Genomic DNA, 13,565 nt, shown 5'->3' with positions numbered 1-13,565 from the left:
AAATGTTCATTAAAATGAATAAAATTTAATAAAAATTAAAAAAAAAACCTCTTCCAGATTCATTATCTAACCTGAAAACCTCATCCATACTTGAGGTTATCTTTTAGAGCAGCACCCTCCTCCCATGGTATTAAATTCCATCTTTGTATCTAATACTGCTTGAACAGAGATCTTATGGGTGGATCACTTTAACAAACAAGAATTTATGCTCTTTTTTAATTTATTTTTAAAATTAATTTTAATGAAAGCTTACAGAGACTTTGGATTTCCATTCAGTCCTTGTTGCATTTTTCTCCCTGCCCAAACTCCCTTCTCTAGTTCGCTCTTCTCTTTGAAAAGTAAAAGAAAAATTCTTTGTTATACAATCCCTCCCCCAAAGTCTACTTCACTATGCAGCCTTCGTTCTGGACTCCTGTCATGACAATAATACCTAATCACATATCCCTTCTAAACAGTTCTCTCCCTCATCTGTTTCAATGTAATATACATAATTTATCCCATCTTTCACCATCTCCCCCAACCCCATGTCCATCCTGTTTTACAACAGTGGCACTATGTAGTATTTGTCCTTTTGTGATTGAGATATTTTACTCAGCATAATGTCCTCCATAGTCACCCATTTTGAATATTGCACGAGCTCCTTTTTTTTTCCAATGCAGAGTATTCAATTTTGTGAATACACCACGGCTTCTCTATCCATTCATTTGTTGATGGGCATTTAGGTTGTTTTCAACTCTTTCCTATTGTGAAAAAAGCCACAATAAACATAGGTGTATATATGTCGGCTTCGATGGCAGTTCTGGTTTCTTTAGAGTATATTCCTCGCAGTGTAACTGCTGGGTCAAATGGTATTTCTATTTGCAACTTTTTGAGAAAGCACCATACTGACTTCCATAGTGGTTGCACCATTTCACACTACCACCAATGAATAAGAGCTCCAGTTTCTCCACAACCTCACCAGCATTTTTTGTTTGCTGTTCTGTTAAATTTTGCTATTCTTACTGGGGTGAGATGATATCTCATAGTTGTTTTAAGAATTTCTTCTCTAAAACAGTTTAGGAGGCTTGAAGTCCAAATTCAGGTGCCAACTCTAAGGAAGTCTCTATCCATTCTTTTGGCCTTCCTGGTTTCACGGAGCTTCACTGTGCAGGATCCCAGGTCCAAGAAGATGCTCCTGATGATTATTTCTTGGTGGTACTAGGAGTCACTTTGTCCTCCAGCCCGTCATTTTCTTCTCTTTATCTCTAGTAAGATAAAAATATTGCAGGCCTTTTCCCGCCCACTCGCCACCCCAGCCCACTCAGAGCTCTGGCTCCTAATCAGCTAGCATCACTGCCATCTTGATCATCTACCCGGATCTCATTGGCCATGATGAGATGTTCTCCATCATCTACAAAATCTGGGAGATCACGGACGGACTGTGCCTAGATGTGGGGGGGGAAGATGGTCAGGAGGACAGAGGGTAACACTGATGACTTGCTGATTGGTGGATATGCCTCGGATAAAGGCACCGATTGTGAAGGAATTGAAAGCACAGTAATCACTGGTGTTGACATCGTCATGAACCATCACTTGCAGGAAACCAGCTTCACAAAAGAATTAGTACAATTAGTACATCAAGGATTACATGAAATCAATCAAAAGCAAACTTGACGAACAGAAACCAGAAAGAGTAAAACCTTTTATGACGGGCTACAGAACAGATCAAGCACATACTTGCTAATTTAAAAAACTACCAGTTCTTTATTGGTGAAAACATGAATCCAGACGGCATGGTTGCTCTGCTGGAATACCTTGAGGATGATGTGACTCCATACATGATTTTCTTTAAGGATGGTTTAGAAATGGAGAAATATTAACAAATTTGGCACTTATTTGGATCCATCACCAGTCATTTTATCTGGCTGCTGCTTTTCATCAACACATGGGACTGATAACATCTTGAGCTCTTCGTTGAATCTTGATGTTGACTTATTTGGAGCAGAGGCATTTTTTTAAAGGAAAAAAAGTCCTAGGTTGTCTAAAAAGAAAATGTATTTACACTAAAAAAAAAATACTGCAGGCCACACCTGAGGGAAACTTCTTTCATATTCAACTAGGGCTCTGATGAGATTAAGGATGAGATTAAGCATTCCCCTCTTAATCCTCCAATAATTAATTGGTTTATCAATAGCTCATCCTACCACAGCTGGTAGCCCTGAACAGTGAACAGTGCTGCAGTGCAGCTTCTTGCCACTAGGGGTACCAAGGTTCCCTACATAGTATAAACCAATATACTGACATATTATCAAAGAAATATACTAGGACCCACCCTGTGTTTCAGTCAATGGGGTATAAAAAAATGTATGTTATGTATCTATCATTACAGTATTGTATAAATAGTTTCTCTATTTATGAATAATGAAATGTCTCTTATACTCCATCTATTCATTCCTCTTACACTTCCCTCTAAATCATCTTTTTACTATTGCTATAGTTTTTTTATTTTCCAGAATGTCATATATCAGATAATATGCTGTTGCATTTTCAAACTTATTTTTTCCACTTAGTAATATGCATTTAATGTTCTTCCATATCTTGTCAGAGTGTGATATCATTTCTTTTTATCACTGAAATATCCAATTTTAAGATAAATCAATCTGTTCATCCATCATTTTTTTAAAGAACAACTTGGTTGTTTCTAATTTGGAGTAGTTACCAACAAAGCTGCCATACACATGTGGATAGTTTTTTTGTGTGGGCCTAAGCTTTCAATGAAATTAAGTTGAAAATATCAAAGAGTACAACTGCTAGATCATAGAGTAAGCACATGTTTATCTTTGCAAGAAACTACCACAACTCTCTTCTAACAAGACTGCACCATTTGTATTCTCACCAGCAATGAATGCAAATTTCTGTTACATCACATCATCTCCAGCATTTGGTGGTGTTTGTGTTTTGGATTTTAGCTATTCTATGAGGCATGCGACGCTATCTTATTTATGTTTTAATTCATGCCTTCAAATTGTGATGCTGGAGAAGAGTCTTGAACATACGATCGACTGTCAAGAAAACAAATAGGTCTGTCTTGGAGAGGTTAAAACCAAGTTTCTCCTTGGAGACTAGGATTTTGAAGCTCTATCAAACATATTTTAAGCATGTGACCAGGAGGGACCAATCCTCAGAGAAGGACCTTCATGCTCATAAGGACACAGGGACAGTGCAGAAGAGAAAGACCCCGGATGAGGTGGATTGATACAATAATTGGGGCAATGGAGATTGGTGTGTCAGAGTCAGTGAGACTGGCTCAGGACAGGGAAGAGTTCAGAGCTGCTGTACATATGTCACTATGGGTCGCTATGGGTGGCAGGTGACTTGACAGCACATACCATAACATTTACTTGTAATCTAAACATCTGTTCAGAACTTTTGTCCATAGGTTGTTTATTTTCTTATTGTTGAAGAGCTTTTAATTGTTACTATTTTTAAGAGCTTTCCATATATTTTGGCTACAAGACCTTTATTATATGTGTTCTGAGAATATTTTCTCCTTCTCTAATGAATTGCTCTCTACTGCACTTCTAAAAATGTCTACAGGGCTTGGCTATGGCATATTTCTTTCACATGTCCCCTATAAATACCAAAATTAATGTAATTTGACTAAACAAAAAGCCTAACTAAGATAATTCACTCAGTTTGGCAAAAATAACTAATAAAAAAATAAAAAGAACTCATTAAAATGTTCTCCATTTGGAGGAGAGTCACATTTTCCAGTTTTCTGGGACAGTTCCAGTTTATGCCTACTGTTGCAACATTCTATCTTGTTATCCAGAATTGGATCGAATGTATCTCATCATAGAATATAACTTAGATAGTCACTCTATTCTCTGATTCTCCAATTTTCTGAACCCTTGATTTAAATCTGAAGAACTTTATTTTCCCTCTTTAACACTACTCTCTTGCATTACCTAAATATTTTAAGGAAGTATTCTCATGTATATTTCTTAAATATTATTAGTTTATGAGATTATTCTACTTTTATTACCAGTAAAATTATAAAAATTGGGGTACTCACGGGTAGCCAAGGAAAAGGAGATTGAGGACTGAATGGCTTCGGAAGAGATTGACAAGAGTCCAACAAAGCACCCATCCACACAAAGTGAGTAGCACCAATCGAGCTGATATCAGAACCATGTAGTGAATCATAGACGCTGCACTCGCCTTAGTGGCCTAAAAGTGTGGAATCATCAAAAGAAACATTTTATAAAAGATCTTATTTAAAAGTACTTTGACTCAAGCAAGTATAATGAAACCCAAATGGTGCTGAAAGAAAGGGGTAGATAAAGGCTGAAAAAAAAGGAAGAAGAGAAGGAGAGAAAATGCTGGCCCCATCCCCTCCGACCATCCTTGTTTGTGAAGACTGAATTGCTCCTTGGTTTACTCCCCATTAGATCTTAACACGCTCAACAGCAGCAACAATGCTTCTATTTTTACTTTGATTCATCAATGTTTAATGGTTTTTTGGGGGTTTCCCCCCCGGATTATTGATTAATAAATTACTGAAATGTGAACAAAACAGCCAGGTCTTCTTTGGAAGATCTATATAAGTAATACTTTTTGCAAACTTGCAAATAATTCATAATCCCTTCCAATTCTTTAAAACACAGCTTTTCAAATATTCTTTAATCTCAAATTTTTAAAACTGACTTGTAGTAAGAAGACACATCTGTTTAAGCATGAACTAACACCTTTTCCCCCCCAAATGAACAAAGAAGGAGAAAATCAGAAAAAATCAGAAAAAAATAGTGTATTCCTATAGCCTCTGAAACAGTATCAGAACACAAAAAGACCAAAAAAAGCCCAAAAAAAACCACCCAAAAAATAGTCAATGGGAGAGGTCTGTAGAAAGCTTTTTATTTTTATTTTATTTTTTTTTTAAATTTTTGTGTGAGTGTACCGTCAAATCAGATCTGACTGGTACAGGAGGAGACTGTCCCTCCTTTTCCTGGCAGAGCATCTGGTGGATTCGAACCATGTGCCTCTGGGATTGTAGTTGCAGCTCCTTGCCACTAGGCCACCAGAGCTCCCCTTGTAGAAAGCTTTTTAATTCTCCTTATATACCCATTTCTAGATTAAAGATTACATAACATAGAACATTTTTTATATATACTCTGCATTCATATAGTAAACCCCAAAGATCAAGTCATTATGGGAAAATTAGCCTAATATTAAAAAGGAGGATAATGACATCATTACATAACTGCCAAATTAGACCATTATAGCCAAGACACTGAGAATCAAGGCCCAGACAAAATGACTTTAACCATCAATGTCAGCAGTACTTTCCCCTCAGACTTTGGCATTTGTTATTCCCACTAGTAGATTTGAACCCCATGGCTTCGGGATGGCAGCACAGCTTCTTCCCACAAGGCCACCATAACTCCCAACTTGTTTTAGATATATATGGTATATATAGCTACATAAATGTGTGAAAAAGCAGGAAAAGTGAAACTATTCTAAATTGCTTAAGTCTAACTATGGCAATGGCTAAAAATACTCACAGTCATGGCTGGGCAATTAGTTCCATGTGCTTTATGTGTAAAAGGTATTTAAGCCAGTGGAATTATTCCATTAGCTCTATTCTCAAAAGAACAGAGTTAGAAGTGAAAGACTGCTTTTTTCCAATGTCACCACGGTAGCAAAATTTACATTTGTTTTATTTCAAAACTCAAGTATTTAATCATTGTGCTAGGTGACAGATACTGTATCAAATTCTGAGGACACGGTGATGACCCAGACAAACAAGATCCCTGTATTTATGAAGCTGCCTAACTGGGAAAGACTCATGTGAAATTTACAAAAGCAATTACTTTTACAATTGTAATGTGAAAGCTACAGAAAAACACCAGGTTGCTATGGAGAAACACCAAAAAGCTCTGAGAGAAGGCTTCTCTGAAAAAGTAATATTTAAGTTGAGAACTAAAGGACAAGCAAGCGGAGATTAGAAAGATACCTGTCATACAATGTTACGTGAAAAGTTCAGGATATAAACTGTATAAAGTACCAGATATATTCAAATAAATATACATTTATCACATTTTTATCTATCTATACATATACACATATTTACATACAAAATTAGAAGGAAATATAACAGTATTATAATATCCATTTTATACACTGTACTTTAGAATTTTTAATTTTTTTTCAATAAAATGTACTATTCTTTTAGAAAAAATTGTTTTTGAGAGAGAACTGCTAGGGAGCTGTGGTGGCTTAGTGGCAGGAAGCTACACTGCAGTCCCAGAGGTGCGTGGTTCGAATCCACCAGATGCTCTGCTGGAGAAGGAGGGACACGCTCCTCCTGTAGCAGTCAGATCCAATTTGACAGCACACACACGCAAAATAATAATTTTTTTTTTTAAAAAAAGAGAGAACTGTTTCAGTTTGATCAAAGAATAGTTGATTTTTGCTCTGTGGAAGAAGTATCAAAATAGAGTTGGCCTGGAGGTGAATAAAGTAGCTAGCTAGCTAGAGAGCGATTCCTCTTTGAATAGTATTTAACTTTCTGAATTAATTACCTCCAGCCTCTCCATAAAAAAGATTGTTCTTTCTCAAGTAGAGATTCTTTCTGTGATATAAGCAAGGAGAGAAAAAAAAAGGTAAACATTTTAATAAGTAGAAGGAAAGATAGATTTATGATGGATCATATCCATCAAATTTAGATATTTTAGGAGAGTCAATACACACGTTATATTTTTTTCAGTAGTTAATATATTCCTCTGGCACAAAATAAACAGTTGGTAGTACAAACTTTCTCTCCTGCTGATCGTGTCTTCCAGTCATCAAACAGGTGATCTGTTATTCTTTTAAATGGTCCTCTAAGGGTAATGGAATTCTGGTAGCCTAGAGGATAGGAGTGGCGAGCCCAAAGGCAGGTGGTTCAAACCTACCAGCTGATCCATGAGAAAAAGATGGACCGTTTTCTCTCATGTGATTCACAGCCTCTGAAAAACCTGCTGAAGTCAGCTGTGAGTCTCTTTTAGCTCAATGGCAATGAGGGAGTGTGACTAGATGTAATCTATTCATACACAAGCAAATACATTCTGTTCCTTCCCTCCACCTTATTTTAAACACTGCACATTGTTTCTTTCACTTATCACAACAAACTGGAATAAATGCAAAGTGGACTAGAGAGAAGGAAGGGAGGGAGAGGGAGGAAAATACCCAACAATGAATGCATGTTAAAAAAAAAGCGCTAAATAGTTGTACAACTGAAAAAATTAAGAACCTAAATTTAGTTTTAGTATTCTCTTCTACATTGAGAATTAATTTTTCGTTAATGAATAAATTCCATAGACCAGTGTGCAAAGTTGTTACATGCCATCAAGTCAGAATCTACTCATAGCTAATCCTCCAGTGGGTTTTCAAAGCAGATCTCACTTGAGACTGTCCACCTTTCTTTCATGGAGCCGCTGGTGGATTCAAACCCTGTGTCTTTCGGCTGGCAGCGCAATGCCTTACTTCTTTCTACGCCACCAGAGCAGAAAACACACATTATGGTTTTCTTAAGTATAAGCTGATTAAAAAAAAATAAGATCACTGTATTTTTTTCTGAAGTGCCACTGGTTGGATTTGAACTTCCAATTTTTAGGTTAATAGAGTGTAAATCCTTCAAACCAGTCAGATACTTAAAATACAAATTACAGATTCTCTTAAAAAAACAGTAACTATACTCTCCAACTAAGTCCCTATGACAACTGCTAAACTGTCAAGGCATTATTAGTAAAATAATGAGTAAAGCCTTCAAGTTAGAGTTCTTTCCAATAATAAGGTAGAAACACTAGTTATGAATGGTTTTACACATTAGCTCAACAAATTAATTTGACATAAACAAGTACTATTTATACTGAAAGAATGAAATAAATTCATTCTGTGTCTGTTTAACACTTGCAAATAAAATGTTAATGAATTTCTCTAAAGAAAGAACCATTTTCTTAATATATCTAAAAGTAAGGATCTATTTACCGCACATATATAAAAGTATGGAAGTGAAAAATAAGCTTTTAGGCAAAAAATTAAATAATTAACAGCTCTTTTGAGTTATTTCACACTTGAATTTTAAACATATTGCCTTTTAAAAAGTACAACTCATGAAGGAATTAGAAACAAATATTCGTTTATAAGACATTGTACATGTGCACCCTAAACCCATTCTAGTGACTAATGTGAGCTATCAGTGGTGAGACAGAACACAGGGAAGCAGCTGTTACCTCTGAGATGAGGGCCCTGACAAGCCGTCTTGCCAGCATCACTGTGATGAATGCTGCCAAGTGATAATCAATGAGATGAAAATTCTGTAAGAGAAAAACAAGAAACTGTGTGAGAAATATAGAGCGTATGTATTCAGTGGTAAAAACGATATACAAATAAAGGACCTCCTCAGTCTTTTTCAGGTCACCTAAATGTGAGAATTTGAGAAATCTTGAAAAGAGCCGTTTCATTATCCTTTCATAAAAAAATTGCTTTACTTTTTCTTAATATGATTTTTAACTATTCCAAATGTATTTACTGCTTATTTTTTTTAAAAACCACCTCACTGTATTATAAAGATTACAGCTTTGAATTAATAAGTGATATCCTGTAGAACTTGGTCAACACTAAGTTATCTAAATTGTCTTATTTACAGTTGTTTTTGTTGTGTGCCATCAAGTCAGAAAAGAGCCATAGCCGACCCTCCAGAAGGTTTTCGGAGGCACTTAATCATTAATCACAGGGGAGGAGCTTGCCTATCCTCCTGCAGGGCAGCTGGTGGCCTTGCATTACATGCCTTTTGGATTGCAGTGCAGCTTCTTGCCACCAGGCCAGTAAGTGTCAAATTTAATAGACTCAGTGGAATGCCTAGCCTCAGGAAATTACTGTTGTTAGTTTTTATACAACTTTACATTAATTTATTAGGCATTTGCTAAAGCCTCTACTAGCTGGTACATTACTTACATTCAATTAATCTTTCTTCCTAACTTGACTTAGAAATGTGTGTTAGATAAAATCTTTTCTTCTAGAAATCTATAGCATTACTTGTTGATTGTCTATAGATCCTTCTAGTTCTGAGTCTGTATATACAATTGTGATAAATAAATGAAGAGTCTTTAGCAGCAATATCTCAGAAACCATCAAAATTGATAAGTATTTTAACTTTGGTGATCAAAGTTATAAAGCTAAGTTTATCAAATTAACTCAAGAACTAAATAATTCTGGACTCAGTTATACAGTAGCTCTTCCTGATTATGGCAGGAGATAGTGGTTCCTTCTGCTTTAAGGTAACATTTATGTAGAAGTGGAAATTTGTTGAAAGCCTGAAAATCCAGTAAATGAGAAGTTTCTAGCAGAATGTCAAACAAAGAAGAAATTTTACAGTGAACTAACATTCGGGAGCTCTGGTGGCCTAGTGGTAAGAAGCTGCACTGTAATCCCATGGATGAAGAACAGGTCCTATATGAAATAACTGCATAATTCAGATTTAAAAAAAAAAAAAGGACAAAAAAATTATACAGTGTAGTATTAAATCATCAAAATTTTTAGTGTAAATAAAAGCACTGACATTTTCTTTAATGATACTAAAAAGGTAGATAGTCAATATGAAAAGTGACTTCTTTAACAGTTTATTTCAGGAATAATCAAGTGAATTAAGAATTGTAAATAGCTCCATCCACCCTAAAACCAGAAGAACCAGGTACTACCTAGTTACTGTTACTGACTAATCTAATCAGGGCCACAGGAGATGTGCAACAGAACTTCATATTCCTAAAAATGCAAAAGGAAAAAAAAACCAAAACAAATTACAAATTTACTCAAAAAGAAATAAAATTTTTGTTATTACCAATCAGTACTGTACTCTTTTTAAAGAAAAAAAATCATCTATGAGACCAAACAGTAAACAATTCTTTTTAAACAAAGACAGAAACACATCATGGGGCAAGGAAATGAAATTAATGAAAATAAACACCTATAGAAGAAATAAGAATGTTCATGCACTGAGAAGGATATAAGCAATTTGACAGAACTTTTCATGTAGAAATTATTGAATGGTAACCTTGTTGTTGTTGTTGTTGTTATGTGCCGTCGAGTCCTTTGCGACTCATAGCGACCCTATGCACAACAGCCCTAAACCCTGCTCTATCCTGCGCCAACTGCACTGCCTCTGACACACCCATCCTGATTACCCCAGTCACCGAATCAATCCATCTCATAGAGGGTCTTCCCCTCCTGCGCTGTCCCTCCACCCTCCCAAGCATGATGTCCCTCTCCAAGGACCCGTCCCTCCTGGCAACATGTCCAAAGTATGTCAGATGAAGCCCCAGAATCCTTGCCTCCAAGGAGTAGCTTGGTTTAATCCTCTCCAAGATGAATCTGTTTGTTTTCCTGGCAGTCCATGGTACATTCAGTACCCTTCTCCAGCACCACAGCTCAAGAGCATCCACTCTCCTTCTGTCCTCCCTAGTCATTGTCCAACTCTCTGATGCATAACAAGCGATTGCAAATACCATGGCCTGTATCAGGTGCACCTTAGTCTCCAGAGAGACACTGTTGCTCCTGAGTACTTTAGGCAGGTCCCTAACAGCAGACTTTCCCATCGTGATACGCTTTTTGATTTCCTGACTGCTGGTGCCAAGAGGACTGTGGAGGCGAGCAAACGGAAACTGTGAACAATCTCAATCTCTTCGCCATCCATCCTGACGCTGCCAATAAATTTTCACAAGAAACACATAAAATATTCTTTGAAAGACTGAAACCAATTTTTAAATATCTTTCTCACACTATTATGAAGATTTTGGTCTGCTTTTCATGTCTGTTTAAGAGGTCAGGTGGATTTCTCAGATCCTCACATATACATAAACTGTTGCCACATGCCACTGATTCTGACTTAGAGTAAACCAAGAGGCCAGTTGTTGTTATGTGCCGTCGAGTCGCTTGCGACTCATAGCGACCCTATGTACAACAGCCCTAAACTCTGCTCTGTCCTGTGCCAATCGCACTGTCTCTGACACTCCCAACCCAATTATCCTGGTCACGGAATCAATCCACCTCATAGAGGGCCTTCCCCTCCTGCGCTGTCCCTCCACCCTCCCAAGCATGATGTCCCTCTCCAAGGACCCGTCCCTCCTGGCAACATGTCCAAAGTATGTCAGATGAAGCCCCAGAATCCTTGCCTCCAAGGAGTAGCTTGGTTTAATCCTCTCCAAGATGAATCTGTTTGTTTTCCTGGCAGTCCATGGTACATTCAGTACCCTTCTCCAGCACCACAGCTCAAGAGCATCCACTCTCCTTCTGTCCTCCTTGGTCATTGTCCAACTCTCTGATGCATAACAAGTGATTGTGAATACCATGGCCTGTATCAGGTGCACCTTAGTCTCCAGAGAGACATTGTTGCTTTTGAGTACTTTGGGGAGGTCCCTAACGGCAGACTTTCCCATGGTGATGCGCTTTTTAATTTCCTGGCTGCTGGTGCCAAGACTGTTGACTGTTGAGCCAAGCAAACTTAAAGCTGTATACAATCTCAATCTCTTCACCATCCATCCTGATGCTGCCAATTGGTCCAGTGGTGAGAATCTGTCTTCTTGACATTGAGCCTCAATCCATATTGGTGGCTGCAGTCCTTGACCCTCTTCAGCAGGTGCTTCAGATCCTCTTCAGTATCAGCAAGCACGGTTGTGTCATCTGCATAACGCAGACTGTTGATAAATCGTCCACCAATCTTGACCCCACATTTCTCCTCATAGAGCCCAGCCTCCTGGATAATCTGTTCTGCATATAGGTTGAAAAGGTATGGAGATAGGATGCATCCTTGGCATACGCCCTTCCCAATTTTGAACCATGCAGTAGAGTAGAATTGCATAATAGTTTCCTAGGTTTTAATCTTTACAGAAGCCAACTGCCACTACCTTCTCCTATAGAGCAGCTGTTGGATTTGAAGCACTAAACTTTCAGTTAGCAGCTGAATGCTTAATCATTGTACCACCAGAGCTCCTCATATATAAGCGACCCAGGGCAGTAGTTTCCTTTCTCCTAAAGCACATTTCTGTCACTATCCAAACAAGCTACTGCCAAATGTGCACATGTTAGGTCACTGACAAGCTTTACCCATTATTTTACATACTCAACTATGCAGAATATTTCTTCTCAATCAGAAAAAATGGGGGGAACCTGCAATATAATTTCATGTACTACAAGAGACATCTACTTTTTTTAATAACAGAACCCTAATTTTATACAGAATGACATTCTCTATACAATGTAACTAAGATTCATTGACATAGAGTCAGAACCAACTTCTAATTAATTCTCAAAAAAACAGGTTTCCAGGCTATAAATCACACCAGAGGAGACTGCCCATCTCTCGCTCATGTAGCAACTGGTGGACTAGAACCAACAGAGACACAGCCTTTGACTAGCAGAACAACTCTGTACCCACATAGGCTACCAGAGTTTCCAGTTTTCCTTACAGTTGTTGCTGTTATGTACCACTGACTCTGAGCCAGTTCACAGCTGACCATCCAGTGGGTTTTCAGAGGCGGTTTAGCCGCACAGGAGGAGACTACCCACTTTTCACCCATGAAACAGCTGGTGGACTGGAACCGCACTCCTTTGTTCTGGCAATTCCTTACCAAGTCACCAGAGCTCCATAGCTAGGGTAATTTAAAAGTTTTCTTTCACCATGAGGCAAAGTTCGGCCTTTGAGGTGTAAGTGAAGGGTTATACTGAGATTTCCTTCACATATGGAGTTGACTCAAAAGAAATGAGTGCTCTCTGTATCCTTCCCTCTTCTTCTCTCCTGTTCTCTGAACTCTAACCTGATGACTAGAGTTTGAGCAACCACTTTGGGACAGGAGATCGTCATGAAAACACAAGTCACCCAGCAAAATGATAGGCGAAGAACAGAAACAGCCTGCGTCTCTAACAAATGGGATATCAGCATATACTTACAGTATTTTGGTGGTTGTTGTTGTTTTGTGCCATCGAGTCGCTTGCAACTCATAGCAACCCTATGTACAAGAGCCCTAAACGCCATTCTATCCTATACCAATCTCGCTGTTTCAAACACATTCATTCCCACCACTACACTCACAGAATCGATCCATCTCATTGAGGGTCTTCCTCTCCTGGACCGTCCCTCCACTCTCCAAACATGATGTTCCTCTCCAAGGACCAGCACCTCCATGCAACATGCCCAAAGTAAGTAAGACGAAGCTTCAGAATCCTTGACTCCAGGGAACATTCTGGCTTCACCCTCTCCAGGACAAACCTGTTTGTTCTCCTAGCAGTCCATGGTATATTCAACATTCTTCTCCAGCACCACAGCTCAAAGGCATCAGTTCTCTATCATCCCTATTCACTGTTCAGCTCTCTGATGCATAGCACGTAATTACAAAGACTTTAGCCTTTAGTATTTTGTTTAGACAAGAAATAATTTTAAATCAGTATTACTCAGTTTCATGTCAAAAAACACACAACCATATCTAAATAACTAATTCTCACTGACATTAGCAAAACAAGCATTTAATTTAGAAAATGGCATGATACAACAT

The 13,565-nt window shown here is 37.9% G+C and overlaps 1 protein-coding gene across 1 annotated transcript in view; it reads right to left on the bottom strand.

Moving 5' to 3' along the window:
* Positions 1-13,565, bottom strand: part of TMEM39A (transmembrane protein 39A) — a 52,182-nt gene that overhangs the window by 22,725 nt on the left and 15,892 nt on the right. Inside the window, exons 4-5 of the mRNA XM_006884261.1 lie at positions 8,253-8,336; positions 4,055-4,209 (exon numbers count right to left, since the gene is read on the bottom strand). Of these exons, the coding sequence (XP_006884323.1) occupies positions 4,055-4,209; positions 8,253-8,336 (239 nt within the window). The remainder of the gene's footprint in view (positions 1-4,054; positions 4,210-8,252; positions 8,337-13,565) is intronic.

This window comes from Elephantulus edwardii, unplaced genomic scaffold (genome assembly GCF_000299155.1).
Source record: "Elephantulus edwardii isolate Elephantulus edwardi_28Jun2011 unplaced genomic scaffold, EleEdw1.0 scaffold00032, whole genome shotgun sequence".
Taxonomy (NCBI): domain Eukaryota; kingdom Metazoa; phylum Chordata; class Mammalia; order Macroscelidea; family Macroscelididae; genus Elephantulus; species Elephantulus edwardii.
Note: the sequence above shows the minus strand (reverse complement) of the source record. Positions and strands in the feature narration are given on the sequence as shown.